This window comes from Pleurodeles waltl, chromosome 1_2 (genome assembly GCF_031143425.1).
Source record: "Pleurodeles waltl isolate 20211129_DDA chromosome 1_2, aPleWal1.hap1.20221129, whole genome shotgun sequence".
Lineage (NCBI taxonomy): Eukaryota > Metazoa > Chordata > Amphibia > Caudata > Salamandridae > Pleurodeles > Pleurodeles waltl.
In genome coordinates, this window is record NC_090437.1 from 1284964844 (window position 1) to 1284991796 (window position 26953).

The following is a 26953-nucleotide window of genomic DNA, read 5'->3' on the forward strand; positions in this document are numbered from 1 at the left end:
AAGTATAGTGGATTCTCAATTACCCTAGTTATAGTTGGTTTAGCTAGTCTAATTTTTCTTCTAGTACAGAAAAAAGCCACCATGAACTTCAGCATGAATGAAAATGACATCTAACTGAGCAGCAGTGCTTAGAAACTCCAGTATTTTACTTCCTCAGAGCATTATTACGTGCATTAGGGACAACTTTATTGTTTTACAATTTGCAATTTCCAATGAAACAAATTAACTAATCATACTGTATTGCCATGCAACTGTTAATCCTGAAATATGCAGTGTAGTACATGATTAAATTCTAATGTCAAAACCACCTGCACCATCACCTGCTTTGGCAAGTATCATAATGCATACAGCGTCTGCATCTTTGGATTCACTCTATGGTGAGCTTCAGTGTGTGCACACCTAAGTTTCTATGTCAACCAACGATGTTGAGCTCAGCCAATGCTGCTCTACAGGCTGTTAAAAGTCCGTTATTGTCATCTATGGTGTGCATACTAATTGGAAGTGCCACATCCATGTTCTTCATAAGATCCACGTTGCCCCCTGTCTCTAAGAGAAAGTACTAAGCAATCAAGGGTTCCTCCTTTTCAGAAGCTAAATGAAGAAAAGTAAACAAAGACAGATTGTACCTTTTACTTTTTTCTTCATAATATATGATTTGCAGCGCACCACAAGAATTTATAAATATTTTCACTGTATATATCTTTCTCATCGTTCCGGGGATGTTATGAATATTATGTTTTATCTGTTATAAACATTCCCCTGCTTGAATAATATGTGCTAGTCAATTAAGCAGAATATTGAGTATGAATGATCCATATGCCGAAAGTCTGATTTATATTATTATGTTCTACAATATGAAAATTAAGGTTAATTCAACATAATTGCAGTATTTAATCTATTGTGACCTTTCTTCTATTCTATCTTGACAAGACACAGGACATCCACAAAATCGGACCAATTGTTTATTAACTATGGTCCCCTACGTACAGGCTTAGCCAACTCTAAGCAATCAGTTTTGCGATGGTCTCATGTATTTTACTGTGCTAAACACTCTCTGCCGGAGGGAAAGTGGCTCCTACCGCTTTGCTGCGCAGTATTCTTATTCCAGAGAGTTGCAAATCGGCAACCTGGAAATCAGTTCCTACATTCACTAAGCAGTACTGCCTAGACCCGACGCTAGAGCAGATTCTCAAGTAGGGCAGACTTCCCCCAGAACCCCATTTGCTTAAATGTTCTAGTTCATTCTCAGTCTTCTCCTCTGCGCTGTGTAGGGATCGAATTGCTATACTAATCAACACTTATGACTATACATGTAAATCCCCTACAAGTTTCTTACTTGTAATTCCAGTTCTCTCGTAGGGAAATTTCGAGTCATAAGCAACCCCCATCCTCTACGGTGGAATAGACATAGGTGTCCAAACAAATTAAATAGGCCTCACATCATCTTCAAAAAGAACTGAAGCAACTGCCACCAGCTGTGCATGATGGGATACTGGTGGTCTGTGGGTTCTTAAAGGCACAGCCTCTATTTTAGCCATATAATGGCAGCCTGTGAGAATACTCAGTTCTACTCCCCTTTATCTCGATCATGAAAAAAGGGTTTGTGAGGGAGATTTATTCTGTTTACAAATTACACTCATATTATAATGTACTAGCTCTTTTTTGACTTCATAATGAAGACTTCCACCAGGGCAGCCTATGTCCATAGGCTGAATTATTTGACTCTTTTTGTTCAGTATCTTTACAGGCCCGCCTGAAGAAAGGCGAAAATCTCCACTTAAGAAGATATATTATAAAGAAGTGCTCCGGGGTCCCTGCACATGGGCAGGACTATTCAACGCTTATGACTATACATGGAAATCCCCAAGAGAGAATATTGCCTTTCCCTAATACTATAATGGCCGTACTATCTGTTTATATGTCAGTCCATTTTGGGAGGTAGTCCTATGATGGCAAGGTAACGTGCGACACTGTGCCTCTGTTCATCGTTGAATGGGTCCATCAGAAGAATCTCAGTCTCTCAGATAATCTGACTCCAAGGTATAGGAGTCAAATCATTTTGCCTCCTACCTCCTTCAGGCCTCCTCAGCATTTTAAGGAAAGGTGAATTGACCTTTCAGCTTGGAAGTGTTGATACAACTAGAATTGGATAGAATTCACAGGGCCACTCATCTGTGAATACATAAGGTTGTTAGAGGGAATTAAATTGCCCTTTATTCAATTACCCATGGTGGTGAATATTCACTCACCAATTCTGCATACAAGAGACCAGATGAACTCTTACACATTAAAGCCGCTCTTTCTAAACTGCTTGTCACTGGTAAAAGCAGTCCACCTGACCGACACTCTGCTCCTAATCTCGGAATAACCAACTTTATGAATAGATAAAACTGAAACAAAATCAAATAATTTATGACAAAAGCATTGATCAGAGCTGAAAACACTATCACCTCTGTAGTTAGATAAGGATTTTACTGTTCTAAATAAATCTTTGGTGGAATCTTTTATGGAGCTTATTTTGTCAGTGAAATATTTCGATTTTACATAACTGATTAAGGCCTTGTATTCGTTGAGGAGAGATTTAGATTTGAAATTTTCTTCAGGGCAATAATCCTTCCTCTACCTACATTCCTGATGTCAGCAAAAGACCCAAAAGAGGGTTCGTGATGTACCATTAACATATAATAACTAAATAAAACATGGTACAGCAAGTTCTAGTCTCAATTAAACAACATGAAGAGCTTGACACCCTACGGGAGACCCAAGATACCCTATCTAATCAGGATAAGTACTGAAACTCACACATCTACTGTTCCTATACTTTGAATGTGTGGAATAATGACAGGTCTCAGTCTGCAAACAAATTTCAAGCACGTTACGGGGCAAACAGACTCCTGGTCAGTGTGCTCAAGGAGGTGAAAAAGCAATATGTGCCACTTAAGTGATAATATATGATAATTTCAGTACTCAGTATATTTTCAGTCAAATATAGAATAAAAAGGCATTCAGCATTTAGTGGCCATGACTGGATCAAATAGAGGAGTACCTGGTGAAAGGAAACACCAAATTAATATAAAAGTGAAAGGTTTTAGTTGGCCAACTATTCATCACTGATATAAAAAAATACCAGGATACATTACCTCTGTTAGTCCCCGCCTGTGTCAACTAAGTGGCTGAAGTACAAGTTAATGACTGGCACAACAGCGAGTGATGCATTTAACAAGAGTTGAATGATAAGAAATGTAGGTCCTGCTCAATGTGCAACAGAGTCCAGTGTGGATATATCCGCTCCACTGGGCTACAGCAAACACAGAGGCTTTAGTAGTTAATCTGGAATGTGAAGTGACCCGATAATGGTATTTTGCCCTCTTTCAGTATGCAACAGTCATGACTAAACCTGTAGGTGCCCACATCGGTGGCACGTGTCTCTCGAGGAAACTGGTGGCAAATGCAGTTCCCCTATAATATCCCACAGAGTTCTATATAGATCCACCTTGAGTGTGCGACTAGTTCACATTCAAAGGCTCAGTCATGGTACAGCTGAAATATGAGGCATTATAATGCTAGTTAGAGCATGGAATTTGCAAATTCAAGACTACACCAAAGGACTTTCAAAACACAGAGGCTCAGAGGTGCAGATCCAAAATGAAAGGCTAAATAGAGGTTTGAATGGAGAAGGAGTTGAGGAGGAGCTATAGTTTGAGTGTAGACATGCTATTGCCAAACTATTAGGGGTACAGGAACTGTGGCTCGTATGGGGCGGGGGGAGGTGTTCAACGGAAGAATGGTGTGAAGTGCTATGGAACGCTTAAATAAGCCCTGTAATAAAGAAAAAACTAAAATTTCTTATCAAATTAATAGTTCATATAAAGGTGATGTAGGACAAAACATAATTGTACTTTAGGTTCCCATACATCAATTGTATTGTTAAGTTGATCCTACTGAAGTACTTGAAATAAAACAGAGCGCAATTTATCTGTGAAGAGTGACTGTAGGCACTTATAGGTTTTTACTAAAAATCTGTAGAAGAGAAGGACTAGTCAGTATCTAAAGGTGTTCACAGATAACGTGAAAGATAAGTCTTCTCATGACAGCCATACGATGTCATCATTGAGCCCGCTCATATTCGTCTCTAATTTGAATACCCAACATATATGTCCCACTAAGAACACATAGGATCTATCCTCATTCAGAGTGGTAATGAGTGGTCTTTCTATATTGATCCATCTCATTTCTTTTTCATGGTGTTCATGTGTCAGAAAAGTTTGCACTGGATGGTACAGTGTTTTTTATGATCGTGGTTCTGAACTTCTGGGTTGTCATGCCCACATATCTTAACCCTCAAGGTTAGCATTTGAAATCAAAAGTTCTAATTCAACAAAATTACAAAGCACTTACCCATATAAGGAATGTGAGTAGTCCCTAAAAAATACGTCCGTGAACAGGCCAAAGGTCCTTTTGGAGAGACGCACTGCGCCACCTGGTGGAAATAGTTGTAATGTAAGTGGATTGGTGTAGGAAAATAAAACTATAAAAACCAACAGAGCATCAAGAACATTCAAAAGGAATATACAAAATGTTAAAATAATAATACCCTATTTTTGAATGATGTGTGCAACTGCAAATTTAGTTTTTTCAGGTCGCTGTAAAGGTAATCCACCCACCTTTCATTTTATCAACCTCAAATAAGAGGTCTAATCATGCAGGCCTTAAAATGATCTGAATCCATCAACAATACATTTTTTTTTTCATTTTTTTTTTTTTTTTTTACATTAACAGGGAACTACTCTAGACAGTGAAACCTAGAATGAACAAAACAATGAAGGCAATATTTCTATTTTTATAAACAATCTTAAAGGTTATTTTGGAATATTAGTGTGAGAAAATATTTCCATTTTCTAACCAGGTGTTTAGCGGTGCTTCCTCCAAATCCAGTGTTTCTCACAAGATGTCCCTCGGATGGAAAACTGAAATTACCGGAATTCAGGTTTTCTTTAGTAGAGTGACAGCCAAACAGTACAAAGGGTTGTCTGCTAGGACTGAAAATGGAAGATATTAAATATCTTAGTTGCTTTCTTTCCAATCATCATCAACCTAAAATAGCTTACTACGTTCGACCCCTAAATACATTATACTGGCATCCACAAACACTGTCTCAAAGCTTACTTAGTGTCACAGCAGTAGCCAAAGTTTATGCAACAACAGTAAAGGTGTGCAGTCATGAATGCAAATCACTTTTTTTTCTAAGAAGTCCAGCTTACTAAATTCAATACAAGCAGAAAAAACAATGCCACAAAAATGTAGGGAAAAGGCCATATTGAAGGCACCTCTAGAAGTAATTCTATATGCCACTGATAAAAAAAAAAAGCATAACACAGTTTTAATTAATATAACCAGTGACATCAGAACTCAACTGATCACAGTTGAGTTCTGATGTCACAATGTCAGCTGTCAGAGCCAGCAGCCGTGGAGAATGGCAGGTCAGGTTAGATCAGGAAGCATAATTAAAGCAGCTGTTTAAAGAACGGAAAGGAAACATGACTTTTCTTTCTTCTATTTTGTTTTCTCTAGCTGTGAATTGACACTCAGGAAGGAGATACTTTACGGCAACATGTTTATATTTTGCACTCGTTAGGTAATTTATCGAAAAATTAGAATATTTCTACATGTTTCTATGTATTCCAAGCTACTACACCTTTCTTTTAAACTAAATGGGATTAAACTGATTTTAAAATGTTATTGCAAGAAATATTAACAGCTTTTCTGGATTATTAGGTTTTCCACAAATAGATCAACTGCAGGCCTCTCTGCCCGCTCCGGGATCCTTATTATGCGCACTCTGTTGCGCCTGGGCCTACCTTCATAGTCTTCCAGGCGGGCCTCCAGGTTTCTGCTTGTGGCTCGCAGTTAACAGACATGAATCTTCAGGGCTGTCGCATCATGTTGCAGAGTGGTCGTTGAGTCCTCCACCTCTTTTACCCTTTCACTCATGTTCTGGAGGTCTGCTCCCACCAGCGAGACCTATGAAGTGACAGAGTCACTTCACGCCTCCAAGCGTGACTGCCATGATGTCATCACTGCCATGATGTCATGCAAAATCAATGAGTAACCTTCTATGGCTGGCTGGGCAGCAGGAGGCGGCCTATGCTGGAGTCTATCCAGGGTATCCGGTCCGTTAGGGACAGCATATTTGTCTAATTTGGTCTGATAGGAGCTCCGCTCTCCTTTGCCGTCCATCATAATGAGAGAATGATTGGGAGGGAGAATGGAGTCACAGGGGGCACTGGGATACTCGCCGCCGCCTGCTTGTGGGTGCTCACTGGCATTCCATGCAGGCTGTTGGCTTTATCCCTTGTGCGCACCGCTCACCCAAAGTCCCCCCACTTGTTAACACTTCGTAGGCCTCTCACCACCAAACTGGGGGCACCAGCCCAGAGCAGGCCCCTTCTCTTAATAAACCCGAAAAATCAGTGAATGGCTGCAATATAAGGTTCCTGGGGTCCCAGACAAGTCTGCTTATGGCGGAGCTGACCCCTTAGTGCAGAGGTCGGGGTGTGGGTGAGTCGTCAACCGCGCCCGCTTAATATAAGGACAGTAGCACTCACACTCTCTCAGGTGCACTGCTGTTTAAGGGGCCCAAGGCCATTCCAATACTTTCATGCCCTCAGGGAGCACCACGCTCCTCATTCATTCTAGGCTGCCCCACCATGGCTGTACTGCGACCCACTCTCAGTATTAAAAGCGGCCCGATCATGGGGAGCGGCAGCGCTCTGATGCACTTTTTGGGCCCTTCATGTAGAGTTTTGGCACTCACTGCGGTTTGCTGGGTCCCTGCCGCTGTTAATCTCTTGCTGCCACTGCTGAATGTTAATTCTACTGTCTAGAGGAAGCTCTCATCGGGCCCGTGATACTCTGTTCACCCCCCCCAATTGCGGAGGCGCAGTCCTGCTGATGCCAGACAGTCATAAACCATTGAGACCGCAGCCATGACAGGGGCCCAGCCTCCCCTCCACAGCTCAGTCGTGGTGGTGTCAGTGGCTGCCGTCGAGCACGGCCCAGATTGGACTCAAAGCTGGGGCTCTTCACGCATGCCTCAACCTGCAATGCCCTCCGCGTCTGCCGCCACTGGCATGTAGCTGGATCTTCGGTATGCCCATTGGCCAGCAACCAATAGCAGGGTGTATGGTTGCGGTCAGGGCCGGATTACTGAACAGATTGTAGGGGATTAGGCAGGCAGAATGCAGAGCTGCTCTAATAAGCGGCCATCTTCAATAGCGGATGGCCACACCCCCATCTAATAGCTTTTCTGATGTGTTTAATTTTATACTAGAAGTTCTATTTCTATTCTTCATGTTTGCGAACATGTTCTATTTTTCATACGAAAGAGCTACGCATCAAGGTTTTAAGTGGTTAGTGGGAAAGTTGATGGTGTGTCCATGTATTGAAGGAATACTGCAATTCACCTCGGAGCACCATAACCTTATAAAAGAACTTAGCCTTCAGGCTCCAGCTTCGTTCCTCTATATGGTCATGGAACTCCTCAGTGACTTGCAGTATCCTTATAACCTTATGTTTTGATGAAATATCATGCAAATAGACCCAACTAGACATTTTGAATGGAACAGATCAACATTGAACAACATTTCTAAGAAAAGACATAGCCAACATAAATGAAATGACAGAGTCAAATCATGTTTCACAGTCAAGGACCACTTTATCACAGCTAAATGCAGTTCTAAGGGATCTCTTTCATCGGCAACACCTGAGAAAGGTCAGAATAATGATCACACAAAGTCTCCGATTACCTTGCTTATCTTCCTAAGTGTAACACAAACTCCTCAAGCAATGACTATCAATAGGTCCCTGAACCACCACGGACTCATTCTGGAAGACAGCGCCTCCATAACAGCTCAGTGGAAAGTTGTAAGGGCTGTAGATGTGACAGTGATAAATGCTGGGGTTCTGACCTAGTGGATTAATTCTGAAATGAAGAAATGTTTTCAATAAAAATAGTTAATCCATAAAGTGCTGTCTGACTTGTGCGTTCACAAAGGTATTATCCTCACCTACTTGAGTCACCCGTGCTGGCCAAATAAATTAAGCGTCATTCCGTGGATGTGTGGAGGGGTGTACGGCACTCCCTTCAGCACATAGCCAGACCTTGCTGTGATTCCATGGGAAATTAATTTGCTGGCTCTGGTACTATTTCTGGGTGGCAGTGGTGGGATCAAATTAATTATAATTATATTTGTTTCTTATTCATTGTTGCAGCATTACATTTATTAAGGTGTGCAGAATAATGTATTCTTTTCAATGTATTTAATCAATGCCTCCTCAGTGCTTTTGATGTCCTCACAGAAGCCTTCTGGGACAAGGAGGAGGGATGAGGTGAAAGGTCTTGGATAAATACCACTAATCTTCTACAGACACTCCTACTATTTCTTGTATCCATCCTGCTTCCTGCTCTCCCTCACTGAAGCCATGAGTACTGGTATCTTACATTTACCAGCTCCCGGGAAGGAGGAGAGCAAAGTGTTCATAATTCAGGAGATTTGAAAAAGAAAAGTTTCAGTGTTAGGGCTAACGGTTGCCTGCCTTGGGGGATGGGTCTCCTTTATACAGAAGGACTATGATAGTGAAAGTGCAGGACTTAACTTTATGAATATTACCATCATGTATCGAACCATACCCACCAAAGATAGTGCTCAAGAACCACTGACAGATGAGGATCAAGAAAAAAACAAATCACAATGTAGCCCTTGTTCATTTGCTTCAGTCATGTAATATGATCCTTCTGAGACTTTCAGTCAATTTTAGTTTCCCTTACAGTTTTAGCTTCTTCTGTATACTACCTCACTTTAAAAGTTGGTATTAAATAAAAACAAAATAATTGAGTTTACAAAACTTTGCTTTATAAATGTTAACTTTTTTTTTACCTTATTGTTGTAAAATTGATCAGGCTGTATCTCAAACGAAACACAACTCTTTTTTAAATACTCTATTATGAAGACGCCAATCTGATTTTTTTAATGAAACTTCTATTGTTAAGCAGACATTTTAAGTTTCTTGACTTGACATTCTTTTACAAAGAGGCAACCAATGCAATCAAAGCTCTTTTAAGTTAGTATCAAACAATATAACAACTGAGTATTGTTTGTGGTCACTGTGAGATGCTATGTTCCAGGGAGGGCATGTAGGTAGGTGGTGAAGGAAGGTGGGGAGTGCAGGAAGTGCAAAATTGGATAAGATTTGGAAATTAAAAATTACTTAGCTGCTATTGTTGCTAGTTTTAACACATTTGTAAATACTGAGTATTTATAACAATTTGAAGATTCAGTAGATAATGCTGTCTTTTGAACATTTATAGCTCTACATTACCGATTTAAAAACATATCCTGTCTTTTGAATAGCATTTAAAATTATATGAAACAATAAGCTGTTAACTAGCAAAACCACTTTATTTTCTGCTTTTGAAAATGAACTAGCACAGGAAAACTCGATAGAAAGGCAAAAGCCCAATTCAGTAGGAATTTAAGGAAGATGTCATTTTATGAAGCTGGGCAGAGCCCAAAACCACGTGCAAAAACAAAGCCAAGGGAAAAGATTTCAATTGCTATTTTAATACACCCAATCTATGCTAACAACGTTGTGGTGGAAAATTGATTGTTTATTACCTTAATAAAGGTATCTAAAATGATGAATTGTAAGTACAGTTAAGTCCAGTAAATAGCAATGACCAGTTCAACCTACAATCTGTAGGACGTAGAATGTGAGGGAGAGGTAATGCAAGAGAATACAAAGCATCCAAATGAAATAGTGAAAGAATACTACAAAGTCTACATTACTTGGTGTAGGGAATTTTGATCCACAGTGGCTTCTCTACAACATATATTAGAGGAACTATTATGAGGAGCACATCAACAAGGAAAGTTTCTTAAGTTTGCCACTACGTATCTTCGTTTCCGTGTCCAAACTCCTCATCCATGCACACAAGGCCCTCTACAACACAGGCCCAGCCTCCCTCAATGACAGACTCACCTTCCACACCCCCACCCGCAATCTTCGCTCCACCAGCCTCGCCCTCGCCTCCATCCCCGCATCTGCTGTACCACTGCCGGAGGAAGATCCTTCTCCCCCCTCCCCCCAGTGCCTTGAGACCCTAACAGGTGATTAGTGCGCTCTATAAATCCTTGATTGATTGATTGATTCGTAATGAATTTATGAATGGAATAATATTTCTTATTAAGGGCAGGATCCCGGGGCACATTTTTTAAATCTACATATTTTCAGTAAAGGAGTTCATTCAAACAAGAGCAACCCTAAGGAGGCATCATACTGATTTAACAACATAATTCAAATAGCCAAATAAGTCACAATTGGGTATCTAACTATAGTAATGTTTTAAAAAGGAAATCCAGACAAGGGACAGTGCTCCTGTATACTGATCTGGTATGACAAACCCCTAGCTTGAATATCACTTGTAGACAATCAAAAACATTTACTCTGCACACCAAGAAAAAAAACAATTGACTGCCTTATCTTATCCTTTAACTCTCTGGAACCTAATTGGCCAATACAATGAAACAAATATCTCACTGGACTTTTTTCAATGTGTCTCTTCCATCTGTTGCAGTCTTCATCCATCAGAATCACTCTCAATTGAAAAAAACTTTTTACTGAAGCTTTCACCAAATTGCAAAATTGCACTAGCTTTTCCCTGATTTTACATTTAATTTAGTATGCTACTGAGAGCAGTATGCGACGTCCATTGCTGCTGGCATGAGACCTTTATCATGCATCAGTTATCACGCACCACCTTTACAGCACAGGTAAGTACCACACAGGCCCTATTTAAGTATTTTATAGCTTGAGACTTTACCATGCTGTTACGTTTTTATATATATTATATGCACACATAAGCACACACACACACTCACACATATATACAGTATATACATCCAAAAAGGGTTTGAAGTTATTAAGTTACTGGGTTGAGTAGAGGTAAATGATGCTGAGAGTACAGGGATGGGTAATGGGTAGTAAGGAATGGTTTCTTACCTGTAACTCCAGTTCTCTCGTAGGGGTATTTCCATAATAGTCATAAGCACTGAATAGTTCCGCGCGCCTGCGGGGACCCCGGAGCACTGATGTTTAGTATATTCTTCAGTGCAGATACCAGCCCTTTGAAAAAAGGTCTGTCAAAAACCACTTAAGAATAACACCGTGCAGCCTATGTGAACAGCTACACAGGCCAAATTGTTGGAAAAGAAAACAGCTGTAGTGTAAATTCACGTTCAAACACCCATTTATTCTAGAAATGTAATAAAAATACATTCTCATACTTTATTTACACCTCTCATGAGAATAAAACAATGCAGGGCAGTGTAGCCCATAGGCTGCCATTATACAGAATGTAAATAGAGCTGTGCCTTTAAGAAAGTAAAGTTTTCCTGTATCCCATCATGCACAGCAAAAGGCAGTTGCCTCAGTTCTTTTTGAAGGCTTGTAACCTGACCTGAAGGAACAAAACATTCGTTGGAGTACCAACATCGATACTACTATGGCAACTTTTCCTATGTTAACTCCACCGGGGAGGAGGGAGGGTTGCTTATGACTATCATGGAAATACCCCTACGAGAGAACTGGAGTTACAGGTAAGAAACCATTCCTTCTCTCGTAGGGGATTTCCATGTATAGTCATAAGCACTGAATAGACTAGCAAGCCCATCCCCATAACCGCGGCGGAGTAGACAGAATAATACTGAAAAAACATGAATCATGCAAATAAATTCTTAAGCGAGGCCTGTCCAACCTGCGCATCTGCCCTAGCGTCTGTATCAAGGCAGTAATGCTGTGTAAAGGTATGGACAGATTTCCAAGTGGCTGCCTTGCATATCTCTGCCAAAGGGATATTTCTCATTAAGGCCGCAGTAGCTGCCTTCCCTCTAGTAGAATGGGCTTTTGGCCTGCCACCAAGAGATTTGTACGCTAACTGATAACACAACAGTATACATGAAACAATCCATCTGGATAATGATTGCTTAGACGTGCCGAACCCTGTTCTAACTGGGCCATAGTTAACAAAGAGCTGCTGTGATTTACGCAAGCATTTTGTCCTGTCCAAGTAAAATTTCAAAACCCTCTTTACATCCAGAGAATGTAGGGTTCTCTCGGCAGGAGTAGTTGGATTTTGAAAGAAAGTTGGTAATGAAATGGTTTGGTTCACATGTAAGTCGGAAACGACTTTTGGTAAAAATCTTGGATGCGTCCTCATCACTACTTTCGCAGAATGAAAGACCGTGTAGGGTTCTTGAGCACAAAGGGCCTGGATTTCGCTGACCCTACGCGCTGATGTGATTGCAACCAGAAAAGCAGTTTTCCACGTGAGATGTTGAAGTGATGCTTTATGTATTGGCTCGAACGGAGGTAGCATCAGACGCGAGAGGACAACATTCAGTTCCCAAGGAGGAGATGGTCTCCTAATGGGAGGGAAGACCTTTTTTAAGCCCTTGATAATTGGTATCCTAAAAAAAGGAAGGTTGAGCGGGGCTCTTTCTATATGCCGTTAGAGCCGCCAAGTGCACTTTTATTGATGTCAATTGTAAACCCGATTTTGCCAAACTTAGCAAGTATGGCAGGATAGTTTCCTCTCCGCAGGATATCGGGTCAATGTTGTTGTCCAAACACCACACACAGAATCTTTTCCACTTGCATGCATAAGCCGATCGTGTGGAAGGGCGCTTTGCTTCTCTTAGGATTTCCATACAGTCCTGAGGTAGGTTCAAGTGTCCATATTGCACTAACTCAGGAGCCATGCTGTCAAACTCAACGATGAGAGGTTGGGATGAGATATCTGCCCTCGGAACTTCGTGAGAAGGTCCGGACGATGAGGCAGTCTGATGTGTGGCTTGAGTGACCGGTGAAGAAGGTCTGGAAACCACCATTGGCGTGGCCATTCTGGAGCAATTAGAATCATTTTGGATTGAGCATTGGATAGCTTCTGGAGGACTGCCGGTATCAGGCGAAGCGGTGGAAAGGCGTAAAGAAATGCTCCTGACCAGCTTATCCACAGGGCATTCCCCAGCGTCCCTGGATGGTAATATCTAGAGGCGAAGCTTCGGCATTTTTTGTTTTCTGGGGTTGCGAATAGGTCTATAGAGGGGGTACCCCATAGTGCGAAAATGGAATGAACGACGTCGTCGTGTAATACCCATTCGTAGTTCTCGTCCATTACGCGGCTGAGAGCATCCGCTTGAACATTCTGCCTGCCCGGCAGGTGAGTTGCCACTAACGACAGGTTCCTGGCTAGAAGCCAATGCCAGATTGTCTGAGCCTCTCTGGATAATATCCTGGACCTGGTGCCTCCTTGTTTGTTTACGTAATACATGGTGGCCACGTTGTCCGTCTGGAGGAGGAGAGTTTCCGTTTTCAGAGAAGGTAGGAAGGCCTTGAGCGCAAGATGGACTGCGCAAAGCTCCAGCAGGTTGATATGATAGAGACTCTCTCTCTGTGACCACTTGCCTTGGACCCGAAGATGATCCATGTGCGCTCCCCATCCGAGCAGCAATGCGTCTGTTACGATGGTTTGAGCTGGAGGCTGTTGATGGAAAGGAATCCCCACCAAGAGATTGTTGGGTGAACACCACCACTTGAGGGATTGTAGGGCGTGAGGGGAAAGAAGGACTCTGCTCTCCCAATCGTCCATCAGTTGGCACCATTGATCCTCCAGGCACTCCTGTAAGGGTCTCATATGGAGGCGAGCATTGGGAACGAGGTGGATACAAGACACCATCGAGCCCAGTAGAGAGGATATTACTCTTGCAGTGGTCTGTGGTGTTCTCTCTAGTTGTTTGCACTTTTGGAGAATCGATAATCGTCGTTCCTCCGAAGGAAACACCTTTCCTTGATTGGTATCTATAATGGCCCCTAAGTAATGCAGCCTCTGGACAGGCGTTGCTGTGAACTTGAGAAGATTGACTTGAAGACCGAGATTCTGGAGCAGCTGTTGAGCCCAGTTGAAATGTTGTTGAGCCTCTAGATAGATGGAGGCCTTTATGAGCCAGTCGTCTAGATAGGGGTAGACAAATATTCGATGCTTCCTCAAATGGGTGGCTACCACCGCCATGCATTTGGAAAAGGTTCTCGGTGCTGATTTGAGGCCGAAGGGTAGAACCGCAAATTGGTAATGACTTTTGCCGACGGTGAACCTTAGGAATTTTCGATGTTTCTCGATCACCGGAATGTGAAAATAACCGTCGCGAAGGTCTATCGCGCAGAGCCAGTCGCCCTGACGAAGTTGCGGGTAAATTTGGTGCAAGGATAGCATCCTGAATTTCTCTCTGCGAATCCACTTGTTTGCTGTCCTTCGGTCTAGAATGGGACGAAACTCTTGTTTGTCCTTCTTTGGCACTAGAAAATACCTCGAATAAATCCCTTTCCCGCGTTGGCTGATCGGGACGGGCTCTAATGCTCTTTTTTGTAATAGGATTGCTACTTCTAACTGAAGAGCTTCGAGGTGGTGGCTGGCTGGTTTGGGTGGAACAGATGGAGGAGGACTGATGAATCTGAGAGCGTAAACCATTTCGCACAATATTCAATACCCAGGCATCTGATGTGATGCGTAGCTACTCGTCCAGATGATTTGAGATACTTCCCCCTACCGGAGTAGATAACGGAGGAAGGGGGAAGCGAATATTCAGGGCTTAGACGCGGGGGCCTGGCGAGTTGTCTGAGTTTGCGGTGTGGAACGACCCCTTGTCGACTTTCGCTGTGTCAAGAAGGCCCTTTGATGCTGTTGTTGCTGCTGGGGATGTGAGGACATCCAGTGTGGTGTCTGATACCTGTGGGTGAATAGCCTTCGCTGGTAGGGACGGAATACTTTTCGTTGTTCCTTTGGGCGTTCAATGCCTACTGCTTTTAAAGTGTCTAGCTCAGACTTCATTCTGGACATCTTGTCATCGGCAGGAGAGCCTAACAAGGTGGAGCCTGAGAATGGTAAATTCTGAATTCTCTGCTGTGCCTCTGGTTTGAGAGATGTCAATCGCAACCAAGCATGTCGTCTTAAAGCTACTCCATGAGCGTAGTTATGTGCCGACAGCACCGAAGAATCAGCAACAGCGCTGATCAACTGGTTGGAAACCATGGCACCCTCACCCACGACCTCCAAGAAATCTTCCCTTTTGTCTTTGGGTAGGTGCTCTGCAAACTGTAGCATAGAGTCCCAAAGAGCACGATCATATCTTCCTAATAAAGCAGTAGCACTGGCTGCTTTCATTGTGATGGCTGCGGTAGAGCATACTTTTCGGCCTGCGGCATCGATCTTTCTGCTCTCCTTGTCCGGAGGCGAGGAGGAAGACGGAGATGTAGAGTGTAATTTCTTTGCCACAACTATAACCACCAAGTCCGGCACTGGGTCCGACCTTAGGAATAGGGGGTCTTGCTCCGGTGGGCGATACTTTTTAATAAGCCTAGAAGGAGCAGATTTTGTTGTGGCCGGTGTCAGAAAAATATCCATTGCCGGTTTAAGAAGACCCGGGACAAGTGGAAGTAAAGGTCTTGAGGATGTTCTCTGGTGTAAAGTCTCGAAAATCACTGAGGTCGATGGGGCGGGTACCGCCAGCGGGATATTTAGTTTGGTCGCCCCGCGCACTAGGACCTCTTGGAAGGTATTCACGTCATCTATGGGGGACACTCTCGGGGACGGTGAGTCCGACAGGGTTGGAGAGTAATCCTGTGTAGAGGAAGAGGAATGTCTATGACGTGAATGTGACTCATGTCGATGGTACCGAGAGGAGGACGAACGTCTAGAGGAATGCCTGGAATGTCTTATGGATTCCGCTGGAGTCACCGGAACAGACTCTGAAGGGGGAGCCGGAAGAGGAGCTGTAGGTGATACCGGTGTCTGCGGCAACGGCGGCTGTTGAGGAGACAGCTGAGGCGAAGCTGGAAGTAGGATGAGCGAAGCCAAGGATTCTGAAGTGGTATAAACCCTTCTAGGCCTCTTTGACTGTCACCTCGACGTCGACACACTCCTCGACGTCGAAGTACAGTGACAGCGGGTGCCTCTTGGCGTTGATTCCCCTCGTCGCTGAGATCCTCTCGACAACGACCTTCCCCAACGTCGATGTGATGACGGCGACCGTCTTCGACGGCGAGCACTCTCCCTCGACGCGATCGTCCTCGTCGCGTCGACCCGGACCAAGATCTTCTCGACGGCGAGCGTACACGCCGTCTCGACGGTGAAACGGCTGCCGACGTCGAGCGATGCCTCTTTCTCGACGGTGAGCCGGTCCTCAACGGCGAGCATGTTGGCGCCGTTCCTGGCCTCGACGTCGATGCCCTCAACGTCAGAGACCTATGTCGTTTATGAGCAAGTCTGGCAGAAGTTGCAGAGGAAACAGGGTGAGCCCTGGTAGAAGACTGACCTTCTCCTCACTCTGTGGCAGATTGACCACTTCTTCTCCTGTCCTCTCTTGCCTGAAGTCAAATTTTCTCCCTATCACGAAGGGTTCTTCTGGAGAAAGTTCTACAGATGTCACAGGAGTCAGGTTTGTGGCTGGATGGAAGGCAAATTATACAGACCTGGTGTGGGTCTGTTTTAGCCTTTTTTCTGCCACAAGAAGGACATTTATCAAAAAGTGAAGGCATTCTTAAAATAGAAAAACCTTAAATTTCGGTCAGAATTTGACAGAAAAGGTTAGCAAATGTTCACTCAATATTAAAAACGTCGAGTGAAATTGAAATTCAAAAGGTTTTAATTGAATTTTCTGTCAAAAAAAGCTTTGTGAGGTAGAGCTCAATGCTTCAGGGTCCTGTCAGAAGGAGCCGGAAAAAAAAAATGAGGCAACTGCCTTTTGCTGTGCATGATGGGATACAGGAAGACTTTACTTTCTTAAAGGCACAGCTCTATTTACATTCTGTATAATGGCATCCTATGGGCTACACTGCCCTGCATTGTTTTATTCTAATGAGAGGTGTAAATAGAGTATGAGAATGTATTTTTATTACATTTCTAGAACAAATGGGTGTTTGAACGTGAATTTACACTACAGCTGTTTTCTTTTCCAACTATTTGGCCTGTGTAGCTGTTCACATAGGCTGCACAGTGTTATTCTTAAGTGGTTTTTGACAGACCTTTTTTCAAAGGGCTGGTATCTGCACTTAAGAATATACTTCACATCAGTGCTCCGAGGTCCCCACAGGCGCGCGGAACTATTCAGTGCTTATGACTATACATGCAAACCCCCTACGAGAGACGGGAGTTTTAGGATTCAGAGATGAGTAAGGGGCATTAGGGGGGTTTAGGGAGTAGGAAGGGTATTTTTGGTTTCAGAGATGGGAAGGGGTAAGAAGTAGTGAGGGATGGTAAAGTTTAGAGACTGGTATTGCAAGGGCGTAGCAGTGGGTTTAAGGTTCAAGGAAGGGTAAAGATAAGAAGAGGTAAGAGTTTCTTTTTAAAAGGGTTTGGGTGGACTCCCCTATAAAAAGCAAAAGGTACTTTTTTTTTTTTTTTTTTTTTTTTTTTTTAAATCAAAAGGGAGGTCTGAGGGGGTAAAATATTAAACATGCACTCAAAAACAAAGTAATACACCCTAAAAATAAAACATGTTGTAAAGGTCAACCCGCTGTATGAGGTACGTGGTAAAGGGATGCATGCTAATAACTGATATTGGAATAAGCTGCCTCATTACGTCTTCTCTAAAATGAGGTCTCTCTGCTTGTGCTTGCTCTACCTTAAAGAGCTGCGAGCACTTCATGTAATCAATAAGCAAACAAACATAGAAAGAGTACCTGTTATCTGTAATATTGCTTGAAATCATTCCATGGCTGAAGTAACTTCGGAATGGCTGCAAATTTGAAACAGAATAAGGTATTTAGTGAGGTAGTGGATAAAAACATATTGATGAAAGCGGCAGGGTGCAGTAGGCTTAACTCAAGCAATTAAGTTAGGGGATCGAACGGAAAAGGTGAAATTGTACATCAACATTCAAATTTCTTGCACTGCCGTACACCTATATTTTCGTATTTATAAAACACAGCATGTCAAATGCCTTACACCCCAGTAGGAATGGAAGGAGAGTATAAGGAATACACAATCATTAACTTTGCTGGTCAGTCTCGAACAAGCGTGGCCACATTTGTGGGTGATTTACTACGATTATATGTCATATTTCCTAAGGGCAGGAATTCAATGACAACATATGTGTGCACTGCAATAGGAAAGGGCCAGTATTAAGAATATCACCAACATTACAAAAACAGGTAATAATATCTCTTTATTCTCCCCCCTCACAATGACTTTAAACTTCCTTTCTTCTTCTCTTGCTCCCCATTGGCTCGCACTCTTCCCAGACTGTGAAACTGTGACTAACTTTAAGGTACTTTTTCCTTTCCTCAATTTGTAAATCAAAATAAGTAACAAATAGACTTACCTTAGGTTATAAGACATGACCGACCAATCATTTCAAAACTAATACCTTCACTCTGTTGCTGTAATATTTTTTTACATATATTATCTCGTCTTTCTTAATGTTACTCACATAACACTAAACACCAGCCTAAGCCCGTGTGCAGTCCTCACAGTTTTCAATTCCCATCAATGCCAGATAAGGAGACTTTCTGGTACCAGAATATGTACAAATGAACAAAGTGTTTTTCTTCTATGTTTTTCTAATATTAATATCAGTTTTGAACACCTGTCTATTTAAAACCTTGAGAAAGCCCTGGTCCTTTGGGCCACAAGATGGTAAAATGCTTGTTGGCTGATTAAGAGGCACGGAACTAACTTTTAAGGAAGATATGCATCATAACAAAGAAAACTGCAAATTTGAGAACAAAATGGGCTGGACATACACTCTGAATAGATGAAAACTGCATAACTTAGAAAACTTAATCTGTTATTATTTTTACTTCCAGCAAATACCTTTGAAAATATGTCTACTCATTTACTATTCTGATTATTTTCAGGTAAGTATGTGGGCTTCACTGAAAAAATATTAAACATATTGTATGGTTAAAACATGAGCCATAAGAAGGGCAGCGTGATGAAGGAAGAACCTCAAACAGAGTAAGCTCAGATGGGGGTGGAGGGAGCGCCAGTGGAGTATTGTAGAAATGTTATGGTGGTCTGTATGGATCCAAGGGGTCACTAAGATAGGCAGGTTGTCTTACCTTGACAGAATCGCACTGGCTACAGATAATGCAGAAGTGGAGCCACTGACAAAGCCAATGTGACCAACAGAAATATTGGAGGCACTGAAGTCAAGGTCCAATGGTTTGCATCCGACAGTGACTGTAACACTGAAGTTTTATAAGAAGGGGGGAAGTTACAGGCCTGCTGTCCATGTTTGAGGAGATACAGGAACCGTCTCTAAGTGAGGCTGTTATTATCACCTTTGCTCAAGCCGGATAAACAGGCCTCAAAGTCAGCCTCCTGTAAGCCATTTTCAGTCATTGTTATGGATGCTAACATATTGTGGAAGGTTATAGCAGTCCGAATTCTTCCATATATGTCAGGACTGGTTTTGTGTCTGGCCAGACAATGGCTCATAAGTTGCATACCTTGTTTGCTCTCCTACTCTTGGTGCATTTACTATATTTTTAAATGCTGAAAAATAACATGACTGGAAAGGACCTTTCTGTTCTCAGTGTCGAATAGGCCCAGACTAGTGAGGGTGCGATCAGTGGTCCTATCTAAATTGTATTCTGATCCCAGCACTGTAAAGATAAATCACTTTTGTTCTCCTTCCCAAACTCGAGAGGGACACGTCAGGAGTGCCCCCCTGTTGCCCTTTATTTTTGTCTTTGCACTTTACCCATTGGCATGTATTATCAAGGAACACAACTCAAGGAATAGAGGGCAAAGTCATCTCCTTCTCTAAATATGCTGCCTTTCTACTGTATGTGCGCAAGTTCGAACAAACCCTAGCTCAGATCATCTGCATCTCTATCAGGTTCAGTGGGCTATCAGATTTATTTCAATTTGGAAACCTATAGATTCCTCTTGTCGTCCAAGACAGCCCTATTCGAGTTTGAACACCCACAGACCTGGGATGGCAAATGAGTGCCGTATTTTGTGGTGCGGATCCACCGCAAAACAGATGAGATTCTGTGGTTTAAACAGTGATGCACAAGCTACAGAGAAACTGTAGACTGCTGGATTGCATTACATCTGTCTGTGGCGAGAATGACTGCACTTATTAAGATGCCCAATTTACTTTTGTTGGCTAAATTTGTTCCCTTAATATGCCTATACCCCTTTTTGTTTGGCAGACTGTGCATTCTGTTGACTAGATGGGTGTGAGCAAGGAAGAAGCTGAGTTTTTTTTGGAACTGTTGACAAAGCCATATGATTTGAGGGCCTACTTTGAGATCTATAGTTTTACTTCTCGGGTAGAATTTACATATTACTGGCTCCACCCAATGTCACCTTTCCCACACGTAGAAAATGAGAGGAAGATGCTGAAAAAGCGCTCTTTAAGGAAAGTACAGGAGAACGCTATGCTATGACATATGTGGACCTACTGCCTTGCACCAGCGCTTTCTGCCCGAGCGCAGTTCATTCATTTGAACTCTATGAAATAATCCTTGCATTCTGCTTACAATGGAGGCTAAGCTTCAGCTGGCTGCCATAGGGCTAAAGCGCATGTAAGATGTCTATACAACAAAACCTTCTTGTCACTTTTACTGCAAGGTCCTATAACACCACCTCCTTAGACATCTTCTACTACTTTATACTCTGTGGAGCATTAATCAGAATTTTCCACAGAGCCGGGGGCTGCTGGAATTCAAGGTCTCACAAAACTGGTTACAAGTACTGGCCCTCATCGAGAAGTCTCATGTCTTTTTGAGGGTGTCCTAAAAGAGAGGTGCCCCCTACCTGTAGCAGCTGCGCATGGATAGCATCTGGATCTGGGCTGGAGAAGTTTCAAACAATGGTAAGCACAGACAATATATGTTTTTTACATGGCCTGCATCACATGCCAGTTATAAGCCTCCCACTTGGTTAAGCACTCTCTGATCCTCCCAGGTGCGGATGGGTTTTAAAGAATAAAAAAAAATACAGACAGAAATCTACACAACTAAGAGAGGTTGGTGCAGCGAGCATTACATTGCAAGGATGAGGCCCATGTTACTTAACGAGTGCCTCCCTGTTAATTCTGCAAACAGAGTTAGAATTATTTCCACAGAGCAGACGTTATTACCTTGCATCACTGTCAAATGTATTTAACAGAAAAAGTACTTTCTACTTAGAACTGCTAAAGCTCCCACTCAAAGTCACTGGGAAAACAGAAACCATGGGCAGTTGAAGGAGTATGGTAAGAGGATGTCCCGGTCCCGAGACCAAATTTCCCCCAATGCTTGCCTGGTGGCCAGACTACCATTCCTATGAACAATTATGCTTTTTACAGACTTAACACAGCTTTAATTCTTTCGACATCTGAAACCCTCTTCAGTCTGGGTTACAGCTGTCACACAGAAATACACTTGCCATAAGCTCTGTGGTTCGACACTACAATCATGTTTATGGAAGTGAATCAGGAATGTAGATCGATTAAACTAAAAAAACTCTCTCTTAATCAAAATAACACGGAGAGCAACTTTTGAAAGGCATTACAACTGATGAGAGCTGAGGGGGACTTGGACGGCAGGGAAGATATGAACCATTAAATAATCGACTATACTGAGAATGAGTGAATACAACTTAAGAGAGCACCTGTCGGATTAAAAAAATAGTTGGACTGCAGGGCTGTTGAACTAACCCCCTAACTGCATTGTTAGGACCGCAATTTGTAGAAGTGAATGAGTTAATGCCACTGTAATGCGGCTGTCGGAGGTGACTATATAAGGTATGAAAGAGGGGTGGAAAGGGAGTGGAACGCACGGCCACTTTCTAAAATGTGATACACAAATGATGATGATGCACATACAGACTGAGGAACTGACTTGTTTTTGTATACATGTAGGACAGTGCCACTGATGGCATGGTAACCCCCCACTTTTTGTCTGACATTGATGACAACTGATTGAAAGTGTGCTGGCACCCTGCTAACCAGGCCCCAGCACCAGTGTTCTTTCCCAAAATCTGTACCTTTGTTTCCACAATTAGCAAACCTACAGTACACAGTTAAGTCCCCTGTAAAAGGTACCCATGGTACCAAGGGCACTCTTTCCAGGAAAGGTCCCCAAGGGCTGCACCATGTAATATACCACTCTGGGGACCCCTCACCAAGCACATGCACACTACCCTTGCAGCTTGTGTGTGCTGGTGAAGAGAAAAAGACAAAGTCAACATGGCACCCCTCTCAGGGTGCATGTACACCAACCACTGCCTGTGACATAGGTATGTCACCCCTTTAGCAGGCCTCACAGCAGTGTGGTGGGATCCTGCTAACCAGGCCCCAGGACATGTTCTTTCCCTTAACTGTACAGTTGCTTCCATAATTGGCACACCTCTGGCACACAGCTAAGTCCTTTGTACAAGGTACCAGGGTACCAAGGGCCCTGAGGCCAGGGAGGGTCACTAAGGGCAGCAGCAAGTATTATACCACCATAGGGGACCCCCTCACCAAGCACATGTACACTGCCTTGCAGCCTGTGTGTGTTGGTGGGGAGACAAAAGTAAAGTCGACATGGCATGCGAGTGCCATGCCCACAAACCACTGCCTGTAGCATAGGTAAGTCACCCCTCTAGCAGGCCCTACAGCCTTAAGGCAGGGTGCACTATACCGCAGACGAGGGCATAGCTGCATGAGCAATATGCCCCTACAATGGCTAAGTACATTCTTAGACATTGTGAGTATAGTGTAGCCATACTGAGTATATGGTCTGGGAGTTTGTCATTACGAACTCCACAGCTCCATAATAGCTTCACTGAATACAGAATCAAACTTCTCAGCGCAATAATCCCACACTGATGCCAGTGTGGGATTTATTGAAAAATGCACCCATAAGGCATCTTAGAGTTGCCCCCTGTATGTTAGCTAAACTGCTAGTGCAGGACTGACCGGTCTGTGCCAGCCTGCCACTTTCAGACAAGTTTCAGACCAAATGGGGTGAGCACCCTTCTGCTCTCTGTGTCCAGAAGGAAAGCCTGTCCTAGGTGGAGGTGCTTAACACCGCCCCCCTTCAGCAACTGCAACACCTGGCGGTGAGCCTCAAAGGCTCAAGCCTTGGGTTACAGTGCCCCAGGGCTCTCCAGCTAGTGGAGCTGCCCGCCCCCAGGACAAAGCCCCACTTTTGGTAGCAAGTCTAGTGGGAAAATTAGAAAAAACGGGTAGGAGTGACCACCCCAGCTGGGACCATCCCCAAGGTGTCTAGAATTGAGGTGACCCCCTCCCTGTAGAATCCTCCTTCTTCATTTGGAAGAGTGGGACCAATAGGGTTAGGTTTGTGCCCCCTCCCCAAAGGGAGTGGAAACAAGAAGGGTGTAGCCACCCTTAGGGACAGTAGCCATTGGCTACTGCCCTCGGACCCTTGACACGTCCCTAAATCTCGATATTAAGGGCCTCCCTGAACCCAGCTCACCAGATTCCTGGCAACCTCCCAAGAAGGACAGCGTAGCTGAAACACCCACAGAGAAGAAGGACGGCACAAACTGACTTGGCCTCAGCCCTACCGGCCTATCTCCTGCTTCAGAGAACCTGCAGAAAGAAAGCAACGCATCCAGTGGGACCAGAGACCTCTGCCAAGCTCCAGAGGGCTGCCCTGCATCACAAAGGACACAGAATTCCCGAGGACAGCGGCCCTGTTCACAAAGAATCAACTGCCAAGGAACTCCAGAACCCCCCAGGATCCGCGAGTCCTGACCACCCTGAACCGAATGCCTGTGGCCGGTGTACAGGTGGCTCAATCAGCTAGAAAGAGCCCCCAGGTGATTGTGAGCAGGTGCCCACCCTAGGTTGACCCCTCCACGATGACAACTACAGAGGGAATCCCGAGGACCCCTTGACCGCAAAAGCTCCAGACGAAGACATCCGACACCTAAAAGACCACAGCACCTGGAACCTCCAAGCCTTTGAGAGCCAGATCTCCAGTGCAGCTACATTCAGCAGGCAGCCCTCCTCCCTGTCCAGCCTGTGGTTTGCCCAAGTCGACCCCCTGGACCTCACCTACAGCGTCTGAGTGACCCCCGGAATACCCTAATGGACCAGCATTGGAAACCCAACACCTTGTTTGCACCCTTCACCTGGCCACCCCAGTGCCGCTGAGGGTGTGTGTTTGGTGCCTACTTCACCCCTTCCAGTGCTCCTCTAAAACCCCCAGGTTTGCCCTCCAAAGTCACGGGTACTTACCTAGGAAGGCCTGATTCCAAGTGCCCCAGTCTCCAAAGAGGCCCATGATAAATTTGCCTCACCTTTGACCTCTGTACCCGGCCGGCCCGTGTTGCCAGTTGTGGGTGTTCGGGGTTAACTTGAACCCCAACCTGTGGACATCCTAACCCCAGAAGACTGGAACTGTAAGTCAAGTACTTACCTGTAAATCGTATAAACCTTTCTTCCCCTGCCGGAACTGTTTTTGAAAATTGCAGTGTCAACTTTTAAAACAGATAATTGCCAATATTTCAAAAACTGTGTAACTTATCAAACAATAAATACGAATGTATTGAAGTACTTAGCTGCAACTTGAATCTTATGGTTCTAGAAATAAATTTAAAAATATATATTTTGCTATATTAAAAACCATTGGTCTGGAGTTAAGTCATTGAGTATGTGCTTCTTCTATTGCTTGTGGGTGTACAACAAATTCTTTGCACTACCCTCTGATAAGCCTACCTGCTTGACCACCCTACCACAAATGAGAGCATTAGTATTATCTTTCTTAGCATCCGTTAAGTCTCTGGGGAACCCCTGCATTCTGTGCACACTATATCTCATTTTGATATAGTATATACAGAGCCAGCTTCCTACAATACGCAGTAAAGAAATGTTTTTAAATGAAGCTGCTGTCTTCTTGGAAATCTCAAATATAAATAAAGATATTAAAAATCTGAATAACCTAGCATATGAATGAATGATAACATGCTGTGCCTTAACGACAAAGAACAAATCATACGCCAAATAATCCCTAAACATATTCTAAATGTCATTTCCTTAGAAAGAACGTTACAAAAAACAGACTAAAAATGTTAATTCAGGTGTTTACTAAACTCTTATTTTCTCTTTACTCGCTGATCTCCTTGGGAAATCCCATTCCTGAATTTTTCAGAAACACTTGCCATTAATTCTTAAATTCTCACATAAGAACCATTATCCATACTTCGATCATCAGACCTGCTACTGCAGCAATCTGTTCAAAAGTACCAACTGAGAACTAAGAATTGTCAGGAAATTAACAGCTCATTACGCACCTTGGGAACATTTTGAATGATTCTTGCTTTGTTAATAAATAGCAAACATTCACTAATATTGGCACACAACGACTTAATAATTCAAAGTAATCAGGAGCAAAGACTGGCACTTTGTATTAGTTGTTTACTGCTCAATGCCTTGCTCATTTTACTTAAAAGAAAAAAAAAGATATACTGCACCTCTCCAGCCTGAGATTCTGACAGCTCCAAAATAAAGGGAATTTCAAGTTCAAGATTGGAGAAGAATAAGGTCCACTGGTGTTCAAAAATCTGTAAATCCTAAAAACAGACATAAAATGTATGATTAGTTTAAACAAATACAAAAATTGAGCAGCACTGATAAACTATAACATTTCCTAATAAGCTTAATCACAAATGCTAGTTATTTTCTTTATTGCACAGAAAGAGTCTACTTCACAATTGATTAACATATTTAGGAAAAACCTTTCCAGAGTTTACAGCATTTAATTAACATAGTGCCTAAAAGCAAGGATAGTACGGGGTTTTGTGTGTGTCACATTGTTTAGTTCAATATTTGGGAGTCTAGGAAGAGTTTGACCACATGTGGATCTCAGCTCAATAAAGACATTGGCTGGATTTGCTGCTGGTGCCTGCACCCAGTAAAACTTTTATTATTCTGACCACCATTAGTTCTTATTACCATTATCCAACGCTTCAATCAACCGCTGCTTCCTCTCAGTATTAACTAACTTCCTAGTTCTCACAAGAAAATGAGCATCACTTCCAGCCCACTTAAACACTCTCACCCAGGCACCAAATCAAAACGCCTCTTACTTCCAAAGCCATCTATTCTACACTAACAATTTTTTTTGTCTCTCTTTCTAGATGGAACAGTGTACTTTTCTTTATTTGCATATCTCTTGGGAGGTTGCACACTGGACCAATATTCCTCCCTATCCCTCTGTTTCACTCTCATGATTAGTTTTAATCTTGGCCTCTGACCTATGTTTGGATTATTAAATAGATCACTCTTTTAGGTCCAGAGAGTCAATTTTAGATTCCTTCTTTTTGATCTCCTTACTTTACACACACATCTAGGGTCGTGGCATCATCTCAGATAATAACTCCGGCAATGAGCCCCCCCTCTTGGGGTGGTGCCCGTCAGACATTGCAGCGCCAGTCTGACGAGGAGCAACTCAGATGATGAAGCATGACACCCATCTGGGTGTGTGAGGTTTTTGCTCCTAAAATAGGACCCCCCTCACTTTTCCTTCTCTCTTTATAGCTGGAACAGTGTACCTTTCTTTATTTGTCTTCTAGTCCTAAGCAATACCTACTGGCTCTGTGCTACTCTAAGAGGGATGTGAGTGTTAGCATTGTTCAGACTACTAGTTTGGTGCGGGGACGGGGGTGATAATGACGTCCGTGTGTACCTACTAGTTTTGCTGCTGGTAGTTCTGAGACTGCTTGTATTACAAGGGAGTGAGTGCATAGTAAGACTGTTGATTTCCAAGTGCTGTTGGTAGTATGTCGCTAACAGTATGTGATGGATGTGGAAGTGATGTCTTCTGAGTGACTGTTATTCTGTTATGAGACTACTGTCCGCAGTGCGTGACTGCTCGCCAGCAGTCACAAAGAATGGAC

The 26953-nt window shown here is 43.1% G+C and overlaps 1 protein-coding gene across 1 annotated transcript in view; it reads right to left on the reverse strand.

The window, feature by feature from the left end:
- DNAAF9 (dynein axonemal assembly factor 9) overlaps positions 1-26953 on the reverse strand; it is a 597478-nt gene that overhangs the window by 396389 nt on the left and 174136 nt on the right. Inside the window, exons 8-11 of the mRNA XM_069205040.1 lie at positions 25529-25627; positions 17791-17846; positions 4904-5039; positions 4399-4480 (exon numbers count right to left, since the gene is read on the reverse strand). Coding sequence (XP_069061141.1) covers positions 4399-4480; positions 4904-5039; positions 17791-17846; positions 25529-25627 — 373 coding nt within the window. The remainder of the gene's footprint in view (positions 1-4398; positions 4481-4903; positions 5040-17790; positions 17847-25528; positions 25628-26953) is intronic.